Raw genomic sequence first — 23,923 nt, forward strand, 5'->3', positions numbered from 1 at the left:
TAAAAGTATCCAATTACTTGTAGAGTAGTAATTATGTATTTGTGTATTCTGGCTCTGCATTAATTTCTTCACGCTTTCCTTTGCTCTTGAATATCTTTCTCATTATTAACTGTACTTCCAAACTAGAAACACAACTCCTTTAAATAATCCAAATCCCAGAAATCGGAAAAGTCTTTTGACTGAGCAAATACAAACTTTGTTTTGTAATAAACACCCTTTACCTATCTAAATGCTCCCTTTTTATAATCCTATAAACTGTTCAGGTAAAATGTCCACTGTTATATTTTAGCTATATCCAAAATTAACAACCTCCTAATAAAATGCATGCTTGGTCTATGTGAAGTTCTCATGGTCACTCACACATAGTTGTGAATAACTCTTGCTAGAAAACTGTACCACAGACTATGTAAATATTTCACTCTGCTGGATTATTTTCACTTACTTTTTGACTTCATATCTAAAATTCCATAAATTACCTTCAGCGTAAGCATTGGAACAATTTTCTCTAAAAGTACTAAGAGTTAATGAGATGCAGCTGATAGTACCTACTGGAAAGCATGAAGGACAGAGCATACCAATAACAAAGTTGGCCTTAGAGGACGACTGCCCATACTGCTGCTCAATGTACTTTGGTTTATATGTCACCATGCCAAATAAAGAATTGAACTGAACAGTGCTTGCACACAAATATAAAAAGTACACTGGATTTCCAAAAAGATTCTTCAGTGATGGAAGAAAATCTATAAGACAAAATAATATGGGGTAATTAAAGACAGTATCACACTTGGCAGAAGATACAGCCTTGGCAGCAGGGTTTAGATGGCTAAGTTCCACTGTTACAGTTAACAGGAGCATTTTTAGTGTGAAACACACACACACACACACACACACACTCACACACACAGTGTATATTAAGCCATTGGCACAAATCGAGGCTGAGATCTGGCCAGGTTCAGATCTAAACATAGCCACTTGCTTTTTTAGCTGTAAAATCTAGGTTATAGATAGAGGTATAAATCAGACAGAAACAGATTCTTCTAATTGATATGTGTAAAAGACAAGAGAAATGAGACTACTCCCTTCCCACCGAACTTGGAGTCATAGGCATGACATCAAGCATTTCAGTTTCATGGTCTCTATCCTTCAAACTTGGGTTATGGTCACAAGAAAAGAAATATGAATGTTATCTCCATTGAATGAATGAATTTCAGTGTAAGAAATGAGCGTTGGCTTTTTTCTTTCTTCCATTTATGCAGCCAAACAATTAGAAATGTGAAAATATTCTATAAATGTAAATATTGTTTGCTGGGGCCCTCCAGGAGGGAATATTGTCAGACCAATTGAGAGAAAGTAAACTTTCTCATGGCCACCCATTTCCACTAGAACATATCTGGCCTTTTGCCTTACCCCACATTCACTCCTTCCATAATTGGTGGGAGATATACCCCAGTACACATTTCTCAGATGGGTAGATCTCATCTGTTAAAAGGCCATAAGCCCTAAAGATTTACTCTTTTCTTTCCTGTCCATCCTGACTGATATGAAGCAGCAATCCTGGTTAAGGGCAGCAGCAAGGCCTAAAATGAAGAAGCTTGAGGGCAGGGATGTCATCAAGAAAGGTTACCAAACCTTTGGGTCATGTTCTTCAATCATTTTCCAGTAATAAAGCTGGTGATTTTTTAATCTTCATTTCTGCTTTCTGTATAGTTTCTCAATTTTTTTTTTCTGAACACATGAAGGGGAGAGAAAGTTATCATTTATAGATCCCTTATAAAGTTCTAACCGGAAAACAAAGTATTTCAGAATCAAGAAGAATGTGGCTCACCTTTTGCCATTTCCACTATTTTTGCTTTTTCTCCATGGGGTGTTTGGTAGTCTGTATGACCATCCACAATAAACTTGGATTTCTCCGAGGAAGAATTGGAATCCTCTCTACTTCGGGGTCTCGGAAGATTCTTTGGTAAACACCAGAAAGGTACAGCTGCAAGGAGACTTATGATTCCTGCTATTAGATAACCAAGCCACCAGGCACCTACCCACTGGGGATCCTTTGGGGTAATGGTTATGTGATCTGAAAAAGAGAGAGAATGTCTAAGTAGCATATACAACAAAGCTAATGGCCTGAAATAAGCACCTCTTTAAAAAAAGAAAAAAAAAAAGGCTGGCATTAGTTCTATCACATCATAAAAATACCTAATAATTCATACATAACTTTTTCTAATCTGAACATTATTAACTTGCTTTTTGAAGGAAAGAGGGTGTGTCTGGAGCATGATGCTTTCTTCTTTTGTTCCTTAAATTAAAAGTATTGAGTCTAATTACTAGGAGGGGACACATGGATTTAAAATTTAGCTCTGAGGTTCTGCAGAGGGATCCTGGGATCCATGGCAGGAGAAAAGCAACATGTGAGGAAGAATTATAAGGGTTCCACACCTTCTGCAAGCTACGACACATCCGTGCCATTTTCACCTGATTTATATATTGTTTAAGATTTTATTCAAAGAAAGAGTCACATCCTGCCTCCTGTGCCCTAAATATAGTCTGAACCACTTCAAATGCTATTTATTAAATGATGTTTAATAATACTTGAGAGCAATTTTAGGTCTGAAGCAAGATTTTTACATATAAATAAAACATCAATATCTTATTCATTGCAAAAACTTTATTTTCGACATTATTTCTCAATTGACTAAAAGGTAAGCATTGACAAAGGTTTTTGAACCAAACCAAGAGTTATATACATATGTGTGTATATATATGTATGTACATATAATATTTTATATATTTAAGTATTTATATTATATATTATATATATAAGAACCTATAAAACATATTATTTCCACCTCCACCACACTCCGTAAGAGCAACAAAAAAAGCACATGTTTTTTGACAACTATTCTCAATTGCCATTATTTTATATTCGGTAAAACGTTTAAACTAGTTCGTCACTGCTTCACCATTGCTTTCCCTTGATCATTTTTTCTCTGTTCCACTCACCACACCTACACTTTCTTAGCTATACCAGTCTCCAGACTGGATTTTAAAATTTAAGGAGTCAAGGAATTTATCTATTTTGTTCACTGTAGTAAAACAGCACCTGGAATAGAGTAGAAGTAAAATTTTGTAGGTTAATGAATTAATAAATGAATGAATAAATAAAAATTTTGAAGTATAATCTGCAGTTTATGTGATTAAAGAACAACTAATGTAAGAGTTTTGCATTGCATGTTAACACAATGATTTCAAAATGCAATCCCAGGACTTTTAAAAAATGAAACATTTTCTTGTTTCTAACTGTTTTTTTGGACTTCTTAAAAAAAAAAAACAGAAAACTACTATCTATTTTTAGGAGTTATAGTCACAAGGACAGAAACAAATTAATAAGTATGGAAAGATGAGATCTCTCATTTATTCCCTTCACAGGCACTCTCCCAAAAGGAAAGCTAGTCTCCCTATAACATGCCTCCACCTAAAAAAGATTTGTGCAATAAAGAAGGGGATTTTGGTTGCCAGAAAACTTTTGATCCTTGGTCTTTCTGGCATGTCTACAAATACTTTATCAGTTGATGTGACCATAATAAATGTTTATACACCTGAAATCAATAAGAGCCAACAAGTAGCCACGGCTTTTAGTTTTAGCTATGCTGGAATGTGTTTGAACTGGCAAACCAGAATTAAAAAGGATACATTCGAATAATAAACCATGGGTCATCCAGTTCTAATCACCACCTATTTTTTCTATTCCATTTTATCAATAATAAGTTTTTCACGGATTATTTTCAGTTTACGAACGATTACCATCCTGTCATTTTATAAAAAGGCATTTTGATATTTTCTACACTTATCCATTAAAAAATTACAGTAACTAAAATAAATGAATAAAAATAAGTTCCCTTACCTAGGTTTACAAAGCCAATGTCAACATACAGTTTGGCACATAATGAACCTAACAGGAAGCCAAAGATCGGTCCTATAATTGCAACCGTCTGCACACACCCTGCACCAAAAAGAATATTTAATTAAATTAAAAATTAAATAAATTAAAAAGCAATGTACCATTTCTTTGCATTTGTAAATTAATAAACTTTTAAAGAAGAAATGTAAATGAGATCTAGTTAGTAGCTGAAAATATTTCATCAACTCTTTACTTAAGTGTACTTAATTTGTCAGATTTTCAACTTCATTGAATTAGGAAATAAGTCCTTCTCAGCTGTGGAAGAAGAATGAACACTTTCAAGGCATTAATTACCTCTTAGCAAGAAAATAATGTCAGGACTCTGAAGAAGTTAATTTCTCAAAATGGAGTAACTTTTACTCCCTAGGATTAGATTCCTCCACTGATAAAAATCAGAATTATACTATTTGACAGTCTTTCAAAAAACTTTTTATGGTTGGTTAAGCATAAGGTATAATATCAATTTTGATATTAAAATCGATTTCTTCCACCTTAGTGAAAAAGTATTCAGAGCTTCTGTGGACCCATTTGTGAGATAACTATATATCACCTCATGTTTCTATGGTACAGTTAGCTCCCCCAAAAATAACTTATGACATCTGAAGTCCATGATGATAAATTGTCATCGTTGTCATCATTGTCATCATTGTAGTTGAGGTCACAGTTATTTTCTTTTAATCTGATGTTCTTTTCCTAATGGGACAGGTCCTTCAAATTGAAGTTTCTATATTATTCAAATCCCCAGTGTGAACTTCAGAAATATGTGAAATATTTAAAGGAGTATAAAGTATAAAGCCTTCCACACTTTATTTAGTTTCAGAACAAAGTTGATATAACCAGGTACCCTTCTTCACAAGAAAATGAAGGAGGTGATCATTACCTATATAGAAAGCTGCATTGTCTTCACTGGCAAAATCATCAAGGTAAGCAATGCCTAGAGGCTGAATGGGAGTTTCTCCAATTCCACGAAGAAGGTTCCCCAGGAAAACATAAACCCACATGGAAGAGCTGGCATCAATTTCACATTCTTGAAAGGGAAGCAAACATGATTGAAATTAGATCATTATCAAAGTTAAATATTTATTCTGCATTTCTATAAGTTGTCCTCAAATTGGATTAGAATGCAGAAATGAAATGTTGCAATAGACATAATTTGATAGGAGTTTAAGCAAGACTGGGAAAAGTTTTGTAACTTCAATATTCTAGATAATATAAATTCCCAAGAGACTTTGATCAAGGAACTCTATTCCTTCATGTTCTTGCTCCCTTACTTCCTATTTTCTCTCTTCTTTTTATTTCATACTTAACACTAAGTTCTTGGAATTCCTACATTCCAATAACATTCAATAATCCCATCTGGGAGAAAACATAAAATTTTAAACAAAAGTTTTTCTAGCCATAATCTTTAAACTTTTCTATCTTTCAGAAGAAATTATTTGCAACACTGTGCAATCGTGTTGCTTCTTGTTTTGATTCTGCCTTTTCTAGAAGTGTAGCCCAGTGACTGTGAGTTTTTCACTTATCTTCTCTAGATTTCTATTCCACTTCCCAAAATATATGTGAATTCCTTTTCCAAAAATTGATTCTAATGTCAATTCTGGCTCTAACATTTGTATAAGAAACTTATCTGTAAGGAAGTCATGGGTAAGTGTAGACACCTTAGATTTGTGCTTTCCAATATAGTAGCCACAAGCCACACGTGGCTATCAAATTTTAAATTAATTACAATTACATAAAATTAAAACTTCAGTTCCTCACACTAGCTATATTTCAAATACTTGATATGTAGCTAATAGCTACTGTTACTGATTTCCATCAGCACAGAGAGTTCCGTTGGGCAGCTCTGTTCTAGGGTGTTTTGGGGGAAAGGAGGGTGTGTGGGGAGTATTTTTAAGAAAGGTCCTATATTTACCCCACTATCATCTTTCAAATGAGCTTTGCATTCACTATGTCTAATGTCCACATATTTCTATTACTTTAAAGGGAAGAAAAGGATTGAGTTGTGAGCCTTACATTATGCACCTACCTAATAACATGTCTCTTGACATTAAAAATACCTTCATTGCCTGCCTCTAAACCCATATTTCCTTTTTTTTAACATTAAAGGTTTAAATAATTCCTAATTAGTTCTATTGTCATTTATATCACATCTCTTCCCAGATTTTCAAAAAGAAAAACAAAATATCTTCAATGATTGTACCTTTTCTACAGCTGAAAGTCAAAATACTTTAGCTCACTTCCTGCTTCTTTGTGTGGACCTGAATTAAATTTATTATCCATTATATTTTTATGTCCATTATTTCTTCCCCACTTTCTCCTCTCATATTTCTACATTTCTTTTAATCCTTTGGCACTTATCTTCATTCAAATAGCCAGACCTCTCATGTTCATTGCTCATGAAAAAGATATTTCAAAAAAGTATTAATGAGGATATTAGAGGAGTGAAAAGGTTTTATGGTATAAATAAAAGATTTGGATGGATAGCAGGTACATAAAAAAAGTCTTCTACATTTCCTTTATAGAAATTGATTCCTAGGCTAAAAATAGGGAGTAAGATTGGGGTGGCAGGGAGGAAGTGTTGAGTATATTGATGCTGAAGGGCTGTGGAGAGAGGGGTTTTGAGATGCTGCCTGTGCAGCCTCTCAGAGATGTGGCAAACACCTGTGGGTAGATCTGTGGACTCCATGAGAGAAAAGAACCTGGTAGCCAGGTAGAGCCCAGAGAGGTAGCAAGATCCCAAACATGAGATGGTTGTACAGTAGAGCTAAGTATTCCTGCCTTTGGCTACCCACAGGGTTTTCAACATCTAGAGTAACACAGAAGAAGTGACTCCCATGTTCCCAGGGGTGGCTCATACGTATCATTGCTGTGTCATTCACATCCGCCACGCAGAACACTACTATTCTAACAAAATTCTGTGACTCCAATCTTGTGTGGAAAGTAGAATTATTTCCATGTTTCCAAGACTGTCACTTCTATATCAGAGAGAGCTGTTGTGCCAAAAAGGACATGGGCATGGACATATGTATGACCAACACTGTGGCCAAAGAGATTAGATATCTAAACTGACATGGCACCAATAACAATTCCCCCCTTTACTTTTATCTAAGCTCCTTAGAATATAAGCAGTGTCTAGGAAAAAGGTGAAGGTTTGGGAGAAAGTGACTGAGATTAAATTTTTGCCATTCTGATGAAAAAGGGCTGAACACAGAAATTAAATTGACTTCATAGGAAACATCTATTTCTTTCATATCTGAGCAATGGACTGAGATTTGTATGTGCTAAACTAGTTTTACCCTAATTTCGCAGCCCACCTCATTTGCAACCACTGGAAGTTTTCCTCGGTCACCAGCAATTAATGCTCCTGTCATCCCCTAAGATTTGATTGTCTATATATTTTTGTAGGATCTCGTCATATATTGTTTTATATTCCAAAAAATTTTTATGGTACTATAATATCTCAATTAAAGTAGATAGGATTTTGACAGCAAAGATCATATAGATATTTTGTCCATACTAAAGCAAATACAAAGTTTTGTAAAAAAAACAAAAGCTTGCCTAATCAATAAAGTAAAAACAAAATCATCTTACCATTATTTATTTTGGACTGTGATTTTTCCATAACCGAGATTGGTAATTGATTGTTTGACTCCAGGAGACATGGAGAGATGTTAAGAGTGGAATTGGAGAAAGAAGAATACCTTTCATATCTGTACCTGTATATAAAAAAAAAATTTCTTCTCTATAGACTCATTCAGCATCATGCTAAAAACATTACATGCATACTACATGACTCATTAAGGTACTTAGTTTGGGTTCGCAGCTATCCCTGAATCTAAATCACCAAGCCAAACCATCATGTAATAGCAGAGTTTTCAGAAGAGATAGACAGAAGGTCTGGTTCATAAGTATTATACCATATCAGAACCAATTACATACTGTAGTGAAAGAAAATGAAAGAATTATTCATAGAAGAATGGCCATAAGTCACAAATTATCTAACACTTGAGAAAATCATGATCATATCTGGGTCAAAGGAAAAGCAATAATTTAACAACTATGGCCCTTGGCACAATGTGTTTAGTTGTAAATTTATTAGAACAACTGCAATGCTGATTCTAGAGAACTGACAATGATGCATGAGCTTTTTGAACCATTTATCCAGATGGCATCCTTCTTCTTTAGAGTTTATTAATCTGACTCTAAATTATTTCTAATTTCTCCCTCCCTTCATTGTATAGGTTACAATGGCAGCGGGATTGAAGAGCCAACAATGAATGGGAGAGCTGTGACAATCCTTCCTGCAGTTCCCTAGAACCACGTCCCCTCTCACGTTGTCCTTCGTGAGCCAATTTCTCTGCCCCACTTGCACCCTTCAGAGAAGAGTTACCCGATAAGAGGAAATCACAACATCATCTTGAGTCTCATTTTATTTGGGCACTATATGACAAAGAGGCTAGTAATCATAGTAATGTATTTGAAATGTTAATAGTAAAAACCATTCATCATGGTAAGGAAAGGATGTATTGAGTTATGAAAATATTCAGCTTAAAAAATGGGTTACTTTTTTTTTTATCAGTTTTACACTTTGGTGGGTCCATGAATCCCATAACCTCATAAAAAAGGAAAAATACTTTTGTATGTATATGAGAATTTAAGGGAAGAGGTTCATAGTTTTTTTCACTTAAATCAATGGTCCCCTGACCAAAATAGGTTAAGAACCACTTGATGAGGATAACTGTTTTTTTAATTCTTAGCTATATAGGGAAACATTTAGCATTAAAATTTTGCTAAATATAACTTTCTTTCTCTAATAATGTCCATAACCGTATAAAACCTAGAGGATCTTTAAAGGAGTGCCGAGAGTAATTATGCAATTTTTTGAAAATTGTTAATTATTTGAGCAGTCTCAATTCAATCTATCAAAAAACAACTATTGCAAGCATAATAATTATTTAGATTTTGAATAAGTGGAATTTTATGTAAGCGCCACATTTGCCATTAATTCTTATGTATGACTTTCTAGAAAAATCAATTAATCTCTTCAAATTTCAATTTTCTTAGTTGTAAATGTGGGCTATACATGTCCTATTTAGGCTTTGTTGGATAAGGAAACAGAGAAGTGATTGAATAGGGAGCCAGTGGTATAATGTCTTTAAGTCTTTCAGTCAGGGATTTTAGTTCTAATCCAGATTCAAACCCTGGCTGACACAATCTTGATTTGGGTACATGAAATTCTACAGTAGCTACAGAGAGTTCATATTTCTATAGACACTGTTCTAAACATTATCCCTGATTTTTAACTTTGCCCCATCAGAGTTATTTTTCCAAGTAGCAATCAGCATGACCCTTTAAAAATATGTCAGATCATGCCAGTCTGCCTAAAACTGTCCACTGGCTTCCTATTTCATTCAAGGAGAACCTAAAGTCCTAGCAATTATTTGCAATCTTAGTCCACAAGGTGTGATGTGCAGACCATCAGCATCAGCTGAATCTCAAACCCCACCCCAGAGCTACTGAATCAAAATCTACATTTTAGCAAGAGCCTGGGGTGATTCATATGTGCAACGAAGTTTGAGAAACAATTTCGAGATCTCCCATTTCCTTTTACACTGCAGTTCACCCACACACTTGACTCCCTTCTGCGGCAGGAACTTTGCATTCACGGTTCATTTAGCCTAGAATCTTTTTTCACAGACATCTGCATGGCTTTCTCCTTCAATTCTCAGTTATTCCCGGATGTCACCACGTCAGTGAACCACTCCCTGACAACCCTACTTTAAATTGCAATCCAAACACACATACCTCTTATGTGTCTTCGCTGGGTTTTCTCTGCGGTACTTGACATTATCTAGCAAACTATATCATTATTTATTTGTTAATTGTCTCCTCATAAGATCCATAAAAAGAAAGATTTTTGTCTCTATCATCATTACCTCTAAAAATAATTAATATGTATGTGTTAAATTCATGAATTAGATAAGCTAACACACATAAAGCTAAACACAGCCTGCTAAACACAGGCCCTGAATAACTGATATCTATGATTAGTATTTGTTGGACATCAAGGGTGTTTCTACTAGACAGACGGAGCATAAGTAGTGTTTTAGAGAAGAAAAATTACATTTTAGACAAGTACACAATTAGTGATTAACCCTGTGAAAGGTCGAAAACAAGTTATTCTAATAATTTTCAGTAGACAGCAAATTTAATGAGGGAAAAAATTCTGTGTATTTTCATTTTATTTCATTTTTTTCTCACTGAAGTAACCCCATTACCTGACGCAGTGTCAGACAATGGTAGACACTAAATAATGAATGAATAAATATATCTTTTAGCATGTAAAAGGTAGTAGATAAGAATCTATCTTTGTTCCTTTGGCATCCTTTGTCAGCAGTAGCCTGGCTGCCTAGCTGACCTTCTCTTCGATATACCTCTCCTTCTGATTTTGTTTTCCTAGTATTTTGTTTCTCATTAATTTGAAGTAACAAAATTATTAATCTGAATGCAATACCTTCACAACAAACTATTTCTTGTCTCTGGTTAAAACTATGTGGCTTAATTATCTAAGGAAGATATATACACAAAATTGGGGCGTGGCTACTGGCTATGTCAAAAAACTTTGGCAAGCATTTTACCTGTGTCATCTTATTTAATATTTGCAACATTATAGGCTAGATATTATTTTTAGTAACTATAATATTTATTTTTAAATGTATAAACTGAGACCTTGTAAGATTAAGTAATATGCCTAAGGTTATATAGGAGAGCTACTGATTCGCTTCGAATAAATTAAGTCAAGGGTTAAGGATTTATATATCCTCTGCAATTACTTTCAAACTTTGAGCTCTTTTAGTATTGGAACTCTCTTTCCCCCTGAGAAAACTGTTTCATGAAGGCTCAATGACTAGAACAAAGCAGTGGCACCACTACAGATGGATCAAGAGTTAGGTGAATTGCAAGGTCACTTCCTCAGGCTTCTTTTGCCTCCTCCCATTGGTGTTGACCACATATAACACCTTTGTAGAACCTCAGTGATCAAAGCAAACTTCTGCCCTGCGGAAAGGAGCCTCGGTAGGTATACAAAGAGCAGGCAGAGGTTCCAAAGCCACAGATTCTTCTCCGAGTAAAAATGAAGGGGGCAAGGAAACCATCTAAATAGATAGGAAAGATCTCACATAGAGGATTTTGTGTGCTACCTTTACAGATTGGCCACAGAGATCAAAATATGACTATATTTATATAAATGATCTGAGAATCCTTGGCCAGATCAATTCAAAGTTTCTTCATCTCCAGCTCTAAAAAGTCATGCTATAATTGACCTAGAGTGGGCAATAATTAAAGCATTCTTTGATATATAATTTCAAAAAATATTCTCTTGCTTCAAAACCTCTTGGTAGTCACTTCTTAGAGTTGGCAATAGGTAACCACAGAGCACGGAAGCAACATGGATATGAATGACGTAATCAAAATACTTGTTTTCAGATTCTAGTTCTAAAATTATAAGACATTTAACCTTAAGAACTTACCAGACTTTCTGGTCATGGTCCTCAGCAACAAACTAAAAAAGAGAAACTATGTTCTCCTACCCTATAGGTTACCGTAAGGGTGAAATGATATAAAGGTGAAAACCTCTGGAACTAAATACAGTATAAACAAAAGTACTAACAAAAGTACCAAAAGTAGACTCAGGGTTAAAGGATACTTATGTTCAACCTTTATTGAGGAAGTTCTATGAAATAGTTTTTTAACATTGAATATTTATTTGAGTTGATATAACCCTAAGTTAGTGATCTGCCAGTCAAGTGTACCATGATCCAGCATCTTGTCTATAGTATTTATTCATTACACAGTTGACATTTACTATGTACTATATTAATTTATTTTTGCTTATATGTTTTGCCTCCATAGATAAATAAAAGCATTTGAATGAAGGCACATTAGTGAAAATATCCCTTTAATTTTGTTGACATCAATACATATTATTATGATGTATATTATAATAATACAGATTATTATAAATAAAATTATAAATGTTCTGAAATTTTGCCCAAAGAGGAAATAATAAAAATAAGATATAAACCATGGGCTATTTCCTTAAGTTTAAATAATTAACTGTAATCATGAAAAAGGGAGAAACACAGTTGCTTAAAGTGAGAAAAAGATGATTGCTTTAGACTTACTGTTTCATGAAGAATTGAGGCATCGCAATGAGCAATGTTCCCACACCCATGATGAGGCACCCTGCTCCAATTATTTTTGGCCTGTGAAGTCTGGCTCCAAAGTAGCTAACAAGTGTTATAACTAAGAGATTCCCTTTAGGGGAAAGAATAAAATGTTAGTAAGTTAGAGAACTTAGAAAAAGTTATCAGCACCTCTAAAAGAATATAACTAAATGAATGAATGTCTATAGCAAGTCTGGCCATATTTTGTTTTGACTAAACTGTTTCCCTACCATTATTCCCATCATTTGACTTTTTTTTCCCATGAATCTGAAATGACTATTGAAATTGTCTTTATACTCAATCATCTCATCCCACTGTCGAAATACTTTAATTACCAACCCTTTTACCTTGTTTACATCCACTCTAATTATTTGTCCTTTTAAAGTGTTTTATCAGTAAATCAAATGATAGAAGCTTTCCTTTAGTTGTTCTCTTAAATTGTGTTTGCTGATTCTGAAGAAAACTTTGTTATTGTTTATTTATTAAAGTTTTCTATCAAAATTTCTAAAAGTATCTCATTTGCTTTTAAAATCTACATATTATATTCCTGTTTTAGCTGATATTCCCTATAGAAAAAGTAAAATAAATATAACTGTACTTCACTTTAAATGAAATCAAATTATGAAACTCATATCTATAAAAATTATACTTTAAAATTTGTTTATATACTTTTTAGAAACATATAAGCCTCAAAATAGAAATAAAAATTATTTTACATAAACACATCAATTATATAACCTTAATGTGTACTTTTAATACAAATTTTATGAAATACAAAATCTCCATAAATATACTCCTCTGTCTCTTTTAAAAAAATAATTAAGGAACATTTTTGAAGGTGGAAATTATGCTTTTCTAAAATATCTCTAAAGAAGCATGTGATAAATTACTTTCAGTTGATAATGGTGATAACTGACCAAACATGTTTTAAGGAAGATGTTCTCATGTTTTCCTGTGCACGAAAATTCCTGAATGAGGGTAATGAAGAAAATTGAAACATTAAAAATGTAGAATCTTGGCAGCTCTCAACAGTTTCTGATTCCCTGGATCTGGGGGCAGGCCCAGAAATCTTCATTTTTAATATTAGCTTAAATGTGTTGATGGAAATGGCTCCTGGAACATACTTTGATAAATATTGTTTAGGGTCTTAAGTTTTAGCTATTTTCATTTAGAATGTTTTCATTTAGAATATTTAGTTTTTAAGAGCTGCAGTGCTAGGTACAGCAAGACCTCAGTAATTCCACTGCAATTGATTGTGATGGCTGATGGGTGACCTTGCATTAAGGTTCTCGATGTTTCCAATTTTCTAGCAGAAGTGTGCTTCCTAACATCTGTAAGCAATTATCTAACTTACTACCGTTTATTCACTTTGCCAGCTTTAGTCAAGTGCAAAAAGAGCAGCAATTTTTATAGCAATTTTTAATTTATTGAGGATGATAATAGTGAGAAAGATAGATTGCATAGTGGCTCCAGGCTTTTTGACTCCAAGAAGAATTAACCTTCTATTAATTTTCATATTTTAAAAAAATCAAGTGTAAGATTTCTCATTTCACATTTAAATATTTAGAAGAAATGTTGTATTACATTATATTGATAATTATGTGTATATTTTTATTAATGTGTCACAGTAAGTCATCCAAAATAGAATGAAAGTTGACTTTCGGTTTATAAATAATGTCTCCCTTCCCTTACCCTCCCCGCCTCCCACATCGCCACCACCACCTAACAATAAAGAACTCAATGTTTACAGGCTGTTTTTGTGTTACATTAGCGGGTATGCCAAATACTACATAATACCATTTCTGTGTCTGTGGTATTTATACAAGTTTTCCTTTATTTAGCATCCTTTCTGAGTTCTCAGAGATATACTTAGAAAATAAATGGCAATAAATGATCTTTAAAAATAGAATGGGATATCAAAATTCTTTCGCATCTACTATCACTAGCCTCTCAAAAAGACATGAGGTTCAGAGAGTTTGAAAAAATGTTTTACTAAAATGTTACTAAACTTGCAAGTAACAGATTTTACCTTTCTCCCTCTCTCTAATCCCAATCCCCCCACATATAATATTTCAGATAACAGAAGGAAAACTACCCAACTCATCTCATAATACCAATATGTCTTTGCAACCAAAATCGAACAAGGATAATGAAAGAAAAGACCAACTACAGTGTCTTCAGGAATACAAAGTTACCACCAAAAAACCCTATTAATTAAAACTCTATATTAAATGATAAAAAGGGAACACTTCCATGATTATATTAACAAATTTAGAAAAGCACTCAATATAATTAACCACTTATTTATAACAAGAAAAAAAATCTGATTATCTTCTAAAGTGTATCTATCAAAAACACATGGCAAACATATTGCTTAGTGGTAAAATTTTAAAAACATTTTTATTAAAGAGATGCCCATTGTTACTGTTTTTAATCACCATAATACTGAGCCCAAGGCAATAAGGCAAAAATAAGTATTAACAGATATAAGAATTCAAAAGAATAATATAAAATTGACTCATACAACTGACTGTCTATTCAGAAAACTGTACAGCAACTATAGACAATCAATTAAAATTTCCAGAAGTTCAACAAGGTTGCTGTATACAGATAACATTTAGAAATCAACATTGTACTTAGATGGTATAGCCTATTATACGTCTAGGCTATATAGTATAGCCTATTGCTCCTAGGCTACAAACCCGTACAGCATATTATTGTACTGAATTTGGTACGCAATTGTAACACAATGGTAAGTATTTGTACCTCTAAACATGTCTAATCATAAGAGAGGTACAGTGAAAATACAGTGTAAAAGATGAAAATAATATAGGGCATTTACCAGGAATGGAGCTTGTAAACTGGAAGTTACTCTGGGTGAGTCAGTGAGTGGGTGGTTAGTGAATGTGAAGGCCCAGAACATCACTGTATACTGCTGTAGGCTTTATAAACACAGTCCCACAAGCCCTCCCCCTGCTTCCTTCTGACAGGATTAGAAATAGATGAAAGTTAAAGTCATGAAGTCGATGCTGTTTCATGAGCAGGAATGTGGGTAGGACTGATTGGAAATATCGAGGAAGAGAAATTAGCAGGATATGGTGTAGATTCCATAATAGTGATTGCCAGGAAGGAATGAAAGGTAGCCTGAGGATCAATAGGAATTATAAATCAAGATAGAGAGATAAAGGAACATAAAGGATTTTCATGACAATGTGGTTTTAGCTATTGCATGTTGGAGCAGTGGTCAGATTAAGAAACTTTGTGGTATTCATTAAAAAGAAGGTGTTTAACATGGAAAGGGTATAGAACTGAAGACTCAATTTGTGTTTGGTTCCATTGACCTTCTTTGGCACAAAGGGCTTACTCTGGTATTGTATTAATGGAAAAAATTAAAGTCATTTATGCTTTATATTATTATAACCTGCAAATATTTCCAAAGTAAAGGGACAGGTTGGCTCCATACTACCACAGAAAGCTTTTGCTAAAGTGGAATTGACATTTAATACTTGTTAATGTAGCTCTTGTGGACCTGTGTCCTAGTACAGGATTTAGATCCTCAACAACAATTTATGGCAATGTACTCTGAAGACCATCAGGCTAGATTGGGAAGGCTGAGTATGTAGTGCTGGGGAGACAGGTTCCTCAGTGTTGAAACAAGTCAATAGCTGAGTGATTGAGATGTAATCTCAAAATTGAAGTGCTATGAATAAGACGGAATTTATTGCCAAGTCCCATGGATATTGCTTCAATCAGAGAAGAAAATTCCTCATGAATGGTATATCCTTCCATTTTATACAGGAAATACAGCTCCATTAAAATTTCTGGGACCACTGTCATATATGTGGTCTGCGATTGACTCTGATCAGAAACTCTGAAATATGTATATAATAGTGAACATGTAGGACTATAATGGTGGTTTCTTGGCAAGAATGAATTGCAATGAGGCTATCCTTTAGTCATGCCTAGAAAACCTGGTACTTACAAGTGAGGTCAAGCATCCTCAGTACCTACCAATTTCAAAACTACCATCGATAACTCCCACCAGCGAAGAAGGAATTTCAAACCTTCTCTCTATTTGAGTGATGGTGCTTTTCAGATAGCCTTCTGCCAGTGCTTTGGCAAAGTAAACAAAAGACAAGGCACCTAAGAACACCTGGAAAATATGACAAGTCACACTTAGTCTGACTCCGACTTGACACAACTGTAAATTTACTAAATAAACAAATAACAACAACAAAACCCAAACCAAGAACAATGGAGCAAGCTTGTTATCAAAGGTAAGAAATTATACTAAGAAAATAAAAACCATAAACCCAGCACTTAACATCTTATTACTATTTCACAGTGATGATACATGCACTAGCAAACTAAAAAAGGAGAAGTACTAATCTTTGTGTTTAAGTTCATATTCTAGTTAAATTCATAGTCAAATTCTTTTTTAGTGAAAAACTTTTTTTTTTTTTCACATCTGGCTTATGTATTTTTACTAGACCTGGTTCTGTGATAGTGTATCCTCCACAGGTTAGGTTAGCATTTATATGAAAAAAGATAAATATTTGTTGAGTGAAGATTTGGTATTAAGAACAGAAACTTGGAGTCACAAGAAGCACCATTTAAAAAACAACTCCCTGTCCCTTACTGTGTGGCAATGAAAGTCAAAAGTTTCATCTATAAAATGAGAATAATGTGGATGTTTCATAGATTAAACTTTGTAACTGTACTTAGTATAATACTTGGTACATGGCAGATATTTACTAAATAAATATTAGTTTCTTTCTCCTTTTGGTTTAGAAGGGGCATTTAAGTAAGCCAGAAAAGGAGTATTTAGTAATTTAACCTATATGGTCAGGTAGAGATTGTTTTCATTGCCTGGAAAGTGTGGTTTTAATAAACTGCATCTAGATTACTTTTTAAAAAGGAGAAAAAATTTTTGCTTCTAGCTATATTGTTTGGAAAATATCTGAATAGACAGCCACGGGCAATGACTCTAATTCTTTGTTATTCTTTAGTTCACTACTTGCAGTTTTGTACCCTTTAATTGTTTGTTACCTTTAGTTCACCACAGCATGGCTGTTTCTCCTCTGAGGAGGAATATTCTGTTTTAAAGGAAGGCCTCCTAATAGGTTGCATTGAATTTTTACGAAATAACTGGATATTTTCTTTGGATGGAGTGTCCATTATGAAAATGTTTCTTGACTCCGATCTGTCAAAGTTGATTTTAAAAAAGAAAAAACAAAAAAACATTTCATTCAAAATCACACGATTTATTAAATAGACATAATTTGATGTGAAGGTAGCTTATTGTACCACAGTAAGTTGGCAAAGTTTTTCAATTAAAATTGACCAAGATGTTTGATTAACTAATCCTGCTATCAGGACTCTGTTGCCAGCATTCTTTCTCAGTCTCTCCAGTTTAAGCCTCATTATGGCAAAGAATAAATAAATGTTGCCTTTGGAATAAATAACGAAGCAGAATTTTGCTAACTTTGTGGTCTTGCCAGCTTAAACTAGGAGCATGCAGGAAAGGAAGAAGAATTCAACCATTTGAATATTGCCTTATTAGAATTAAGTCTTTCAAGCATTTAAATCTATCTTCTTAGCAGAACTGATAGAAAAGATTGATGCCTACTTTAGATTCCTATAGCATATTATAATTCCTATAGGTCTGTAATATCCAAGGGCTTAAAATATGGCAAAAAAAAAAAAAAAAAAAGAGGACCAATTGTGTATCATTTTAGTTTGTCAAATGAAGAATCCACAAAATTTGTGCCTCAGGCTTCGATTTAATTTAGGCAAAAGTAGTCTTTGGCCCGCCTTAAAGTATGAAGGACGGCATTCCTTTTCTGTGTCTGATTTCCCCTCCTCCCTGTCTTTACCAAGTTCTGGACAGGTTCACATACTCTGAATCTATTTTATCCCTGTTCACATCAATATTTACACGTCTTATGCTCCAATTTCTTTAGGATTCCACATGGCTCCATGCCTGCCTGAGAAAGTAATCTAAATGAAAAAATTAAAAAATAAAGTCTGAATCACTCAAATGTTTATCAGATGATGCATTTGTATGTTAATAGAGATCCTCTATGTTTTCAACATACTGATTAAAGAAATAATGTTATAAGTAAAATATTGGGTACTATGGTAGAAGTTTAGGTTTATTCTGCCAATGTGTATGTTACTGAGCTAAATATCAGAAGAAAGACCTAAACAATTGAAAAGTGAAGGGGATTTCTTCATGAAGTGGGAAATAAGTCAAGGAGGGTGTAGTAAGGGCCTGATTTAAAAAGAGTCATTATTAGACTTTTAGATTATTTGATTGCATAAACATACATAACTTTAACTTTTAAAATACGAAAAGATGAAAGTGGGTGAAACAGGAAAAAGATTTTAAAACTCAAAAACTGAAGTAGATGAAGAGCTGATAATGCTAAACAAGCTCAAAAGACAAAAACAGAAGAATACAATATTAATGAAATACAAATATAGATACTTCAGAGTATAAAACAAAAATAATGTACAATATAGAGAAATAACTTTAAAATCTTGACACAATGAGTAACTTTCTGGCAAATATTAATTACATGTATTGACACAAACTGAAAGAGGAAACAAAACAAGGAAGACATTAACAAAAATTCTCTGAAACTAGCTCCTCAACAAAAATGCTAAGGACAGATGACAAAATAGGGGTGCTTTCCCCAGAGCTATCCTTCAAGGAAAGATAGTAGATAAAGGAAACATGATAATAGTCTCCATTCATTTGACAAAGCTAGAATTATCTTAATAACAAAAAGGAAAACTTCAGATCTAGACATTCTAAAATCTTATATAAAATACTAGTAATTTCAAATTCATTACTATTTTTATAATTAAGATTCAGTTTTAAAATGTAATAATATCAGGAACTATATTTACCAAAATCACCACATTAAGAATTCAAAATGTTGTATATGTATATCGAAACATCACACTATACACCTTAAATACATACTTTTTTGTCAATTATATATTAATAAATGTAGAAAAAAATAATTCAAAATTAAAAATAATAAAATCTCAGTAGATGTAAAACAGCAGGTGATAAAATTCAACGTCCATTCCTGATTTTAAAAAGATAAATTCTAAGAAACTAAGAACACTGAGATTCTTCTTTACTATCTATCTGATACTAACAAACAACTTCATCACTAAAAATACTTTTTCAGAAAAATATTTTGCCAGAGTAATCAAAAGAGACTTGGGGAAATATTGGGTTATACAATGTTAAATAGATTTCTTTAGTACAAAATTACTGAGTACCTCTAATTAAACTCCGGGAGAATGGAAAAAAAAAAACAATAAAAATAACTAAATGTCTAACAAATAATATATTCATGCGATGAAATATTTTGAAGCCCTTAGAAATTAGTGTAAAGAAGTAAATATAGTTATGTAAAGCTATTTCTATCACAGAATTGATTTTTAAAATACATGCTATTAAACAGTATAAATAACATTCTATTTTATAAAAGAAACACATGTATTCACATACATATATATATACAGAGAAAAAAAGCTTAAGAAATTTATTAACAAAATGTTAACATGCATTATTTCTGGTTGGTGACATTGCAGATGATTTTTAAAAAATGTTTCATGTGTCTATATTTTCTAAGTTTTTTATAACAAATATCAATTTCTTATATGAAAAAAATATTTTAAAATATTAAAGATATAAAAAATCACCAAGCAAGAAATGTATAAACCTGAAAACATTTTAAATACAAAATGAGTAATATTAAATTCACAGTTTAAAATGGAATCCTCTTCCAAGAACTAAACTATATAATTCAAATTGACCTACTGTTTTATAAGTTTGGATTTATTATTTCCCATCAATCATAATACAGCCAGTGACAAGAAAATATAAATAATTTTATAATAAAATTACTATCACTTAACACTAATCATATTTTTAAAAGATTAAAAGGGTTATATTTAGAACGTTAATGCTAAAGAGAAAAAATATCATGTTAAACTCTGTATTAGAAACTTGATACATCAAAACACATCGTCTTCTTACTGTTGAAGGTGTTGACACAAAAATCACTCTAACTAGAATCCAGGAACAATAAAAAAACAAGAGAACTATAGTCCTCCTAGTTGATGTTGTGTTAGATCAAAATGACATCCAGCTTAAAATACTGATACTACATAGTTTTGCTGAAAATATAACTTCATCTTGATGGCTAATTTGCATATCCCCTCAAGTATAGTACGTTTCAATGAAGCTACAGTTTATGAGCATTGAGCTTTTCATTCCTCTGTGAAAAGAGGGGGTAAGAGTTTAATGACTTGGATGGAAAGATTCTTAGAGACTGCAAGCGCTCTTTCTTTTCTCTATTTGCAATAGCAGAATAGAGCAAGAACACACAGTTATTTAGAAAGATTTATATCCGGATAGATCCTTAATTGTTCTACCACTTGAACAGATTATTCTAGGAAAAGAATCCTGGCAAAGATTTTATCTAACACCCTGGATTGGAGTCTAACTTACTCTGGAAGCCAGAGAAGAATAAGCCAAGTGGTTTTTCTTCATTTTAGTTGCAAAACAACAATAACAACAAAAATTGAATACTCTGTTCATATGGGTTTGAAAATCAATTTCTGGTCTTTAAAGAGTTCAGGTGGCCTAAGAACGTTGTTGATGGAGAACACAGATGCACTGGTCCTCTGTGCCCTGCTCCTATTACAGACAGGTTAGCAGTCAGCCTCCAAAGACTGCCATAAACTGAGAAAGGCAGCCACTTCCCATCATCCTCTTCTCTTACTCTTTTCACATGAGGAAAACTTCTCTACTAGCTTATCTTCTGGATACTAGATTCCTTCACTTCAAGAGGGAAAATAACCCCATGGGACTTGCTAAGAAGGAATGTGTGTTCTGTAGAAAGCTGATCACCCAATGTGAGTAACTGTGTCAGAGTCAGATTTAGTAGGTACTATTTTTTTTTGTGCCAGGTGATTTATATACCTTTGGCTAATCTTAAAAACAACCTAACAAGGTTAGCATTATAATTTCCATTTTAAAGCAAATGATGGCTCACGGCAGTTAAGAAACTTGTCAAAAACTACCCAACTAATAAGCATCAGAGTCAAAGTCTGAATCTGGATCTGAACCTAGATCTGAGTGTATCTGGCTTGTTTAACCAGTCTTTTCTCCCATATCCACCAACCTAACAAGGGGCCCAGCAATTTCCATGGAGAAGTGTTAGGACAAGAAGTGCAGAACTCAAGAGTTTATTTACCTCTCTTCTGAGAATCTGACATGATCGTCACAAAACATTAAAGCAGAGAACTAAATCTTACCTGGAGGTGGAGATCAAAGACAGCCAATTCCTCTCAGAGGCTAGACCACACTCCACAGACTGAAAAAGGAAACTGGGGTGAATGCTACAGGAGCTCTGAGCAGTTCTGTCAGGTGGGGAGAGCCTGGATGGACACAGACAGAACAGATTAGGGGAAAGAAAAGATGAAGGGCATGGTCTCACCCTTGGGCAATCTCTTTTCTTTCTGCTTCCCTCCTGGCCTCTTTTCTCTGGCAGTCTACAGAGAACAGGCCACGCTGACAAAGCCACTGACGTGCATCTCAGCTCCCAGAGCATAGAAAAAGCTGAAGCCTTTGAGCCATTTCTTTGCAATTTGCTGCAAGTTTAAGGCCACACGTGATAAAGCTTTCTTTATTGGAGAGAGTGAAAAAAGAAAAGACCACTTGTGATCTTACTTGCTGATTCCCAGAAAATACAACTCTGCGGGGGGCAGAGGGTAAGGGAACAGAAGCAGGAGGAGGGACGGAAGTTTGTAACAAAGATCCCTCCTTCTCCTTCCAAGAAGTTTTTAAGCCAGGGCTCCTCGAAGACATCTCTGGGATCCTTCTGTTAAAAAAAAAAAAAAAAAAAAAAAAGGCTCCTAGAATAAATCTCTGTGTGGTTTCTTTTCCCATTGGGATTCTAGAATCTAGAGATACAGAGACAATGTTCCAGGTCAGGATCAAGACTCTACAGACCTCTCTCCAGAAAGAGTTGATTTTCAAAGAGACATGATCTGTTGCTCACGTCCTGAAAATTTCTGAGCCTTAAATATAGAAAAACAGAAAAGAAAAACATTGGATTTTTTTGGCATTTAATTGTTCTATCTAAATTCTAAGGAAAGATAACTCCTTCCAGTATGAAATTCTACAATTCTAATCATTATTTTTTGAAGAGTATATTTTTAGAGGATTTTGAGCAGTATTAGCTTGTGCTCTTAAATGAATATTCAAGATCCACCACGTTCTTAAATGAGTCTCAACTTTCACCTTTGTAAAGCAGAAGTTTCATTAGAGAGAGAGTTACAAAATTGTTTTAAGAGTTAAATTATATCATGTATTCAAAAGTACATTCCAAGTAACAAAGCACTAAATAACAAGAAAGGTATCATTACATATATATTTTCAGTTCACATAATGGTCAGGATCATTAATAAATAATAAAATATTATATGCACATTTTACTATGAAAGAAAAAGAAAAGGATGCAAGGAAAAAAAAATAATAAGCCTTATAATGAAGCAATGGTGTGTACCCAGACTCTGAAAGATCAAATATTTTATTTTAGCAATCAAATCAGCCTCTGCCATAAGGAATAGTGAGCAACATCTTACTAGGTCTTACATGTTCAAAATATACAACAGCTGGTCATTGATGCATTAAAGGGGAGACAGTATTTACTAGCTAAAAGTGCAAAGGGCCGACTTTTTCTCCCACAAAATGAGATTTTCCCCTGAGAGTGTAATCTGGTCTATTCCCAACTTGCTCAAATTCACTCTCTAAACATGATGCCTTTCTGACCTCTACTGTCTACAGTTAATATTACTATTTTGAATAACATTATACTTATTTTACATGATACTTAGAGCTTCTAATGTGCAGCCGTACATTGGATGTATCCTACTTTCATACACTAGACCAGGGGTCATGAAAATTTTTCTGTAAAGTGTCAAATAGTAAATAGTTTAGGTTTTGCAGGCCACGTAATCTCTTACAACTACTCTGCCATTGTGATGTGAAATTAGTCATAAATTAATTAATTAACTATAAATGAATGAGTTTCCTAGAGCAGCTGTAACTAAGTACCACAAATTGAATGGCTTAAAACAAAACTATTGTCTTACAGTTCTGGAGGCTAGAAGTCTAAATTCAAGGTGTTGGCAAAGCTATGACCCCTCTGAAATCTTTAGGGGAGAATTCTCCTTTGCCTCTTCTACTTTCCGGTATATAATTATTGTGGGGTATGATTCTGCTGACAAGTGTAGGCATTCCTTGGCCTGTAGATTCATCACTTCAATATCTGCCTTTATTATTACATGGCCGTTTTCTCCCTGTGTCTGCCTTTTGTTCTTAAAAAGAAACTAGTCATACTGAATTACGGCTCACTCTATTGAACTAATCTTAACTTGATTATATCTGCAAAGACCCTATTTCCAAAAATTAGGCCAAGTTGGCTGATATAGGAAGTTTTTTGGGAGGGGCGACACAATTTTTTTTATTTCACTTCTTACCTGTGTTGAGTTTTATGTAATCATTTTAATAACTCACTTCCATATAGCCACAATTCTCTTGTTCATCTGTTAATTTGTTGTTTTTCCTTGGCAAACCATACCTGAGTTAAATTCAACTTTCTGTCTACTCTTATGTTTGCATCTACACTGTTTTAAATAGTTGCAGGCC

The 23,923-nt window shown here is 33.7% G+C and overlaps 1 protein-coding gene across 5 annotated transcripts in view; it reads right to left on the minus strand.

Moving 5' to 3' along the window:
* Window positions 1-22,021, minus strand: part of SLCO1C1 (solute carrier organic anion transporter family member 1C1) — a 44,650-nt gene extending 22,629 nt beyond the window's left edge. For 4 of the 5 annotated variants that reach the window (XR_001596331.2, XR_001596330.2, XM_016140462.2 and 1 more), the window contains exons 1-9: window positions 21,526-22,021; window positions 17,230-17,383; window positions 16,192-16,333; window positions 12,139-12,271; window positions 7,547-7,671; window positions 4,836-4,982; window positions 3,899-3,997; window positions 1,826-2,071; window positions 576-740 (exon numbers count right to left, since the gene is read on the minus strand). Coding sequence is in view for 3 of the 5 variants with exons in the window: in XM_016140462.2 (XP_015995948.2) it covers window positions 576-740; window positions 1,826-2,071; window positions 3,899-3,997; window positions 4,836-4,982; window positions 7,547-7,671; window positions 12,139-12,271; window positions 16,192-16,333; window positions 17,230-17,383; window positions 21,526-21,821 (1,507 nt within the window). In the remaining 2 variants the exon portion in view is untranslated. Of the gene's footprint in view, window positions 1-575; window positions 741-1,825; window positions 2,072-3,898; window positions 3,998-4,835; window positions 4,983-7,546; window positions 7,672-12,138; window positions 12,272-16,191; window positions 16,334-17,229; window positions 17,384-20,716 lie in introns of all 5 variants that reach the window. The other variant, XM_016140463.2, reaches the window with a different exon arrangement.
* Window positions 22,022-23,923: the final 1,902 nt, after the last annotated feature.

Source organism: Rousettus aegyptiacus, unplaced genomic scaffold (assembly GCF_014176215.1).
Source record: "Rousettus aegyptiacus isolate mRouAeg1 unplaced genomic scaffold, mRouAeg1.p scaffold_m13_p_2, whole genome shotgun sequence".
Classification (NCBI taxonomy): Eukaryota; Metazoa; Chordata; class Mammalia; order Chiroptera; family Pteropodidae; genus Rousettus; species Rousettus aegyptiacus.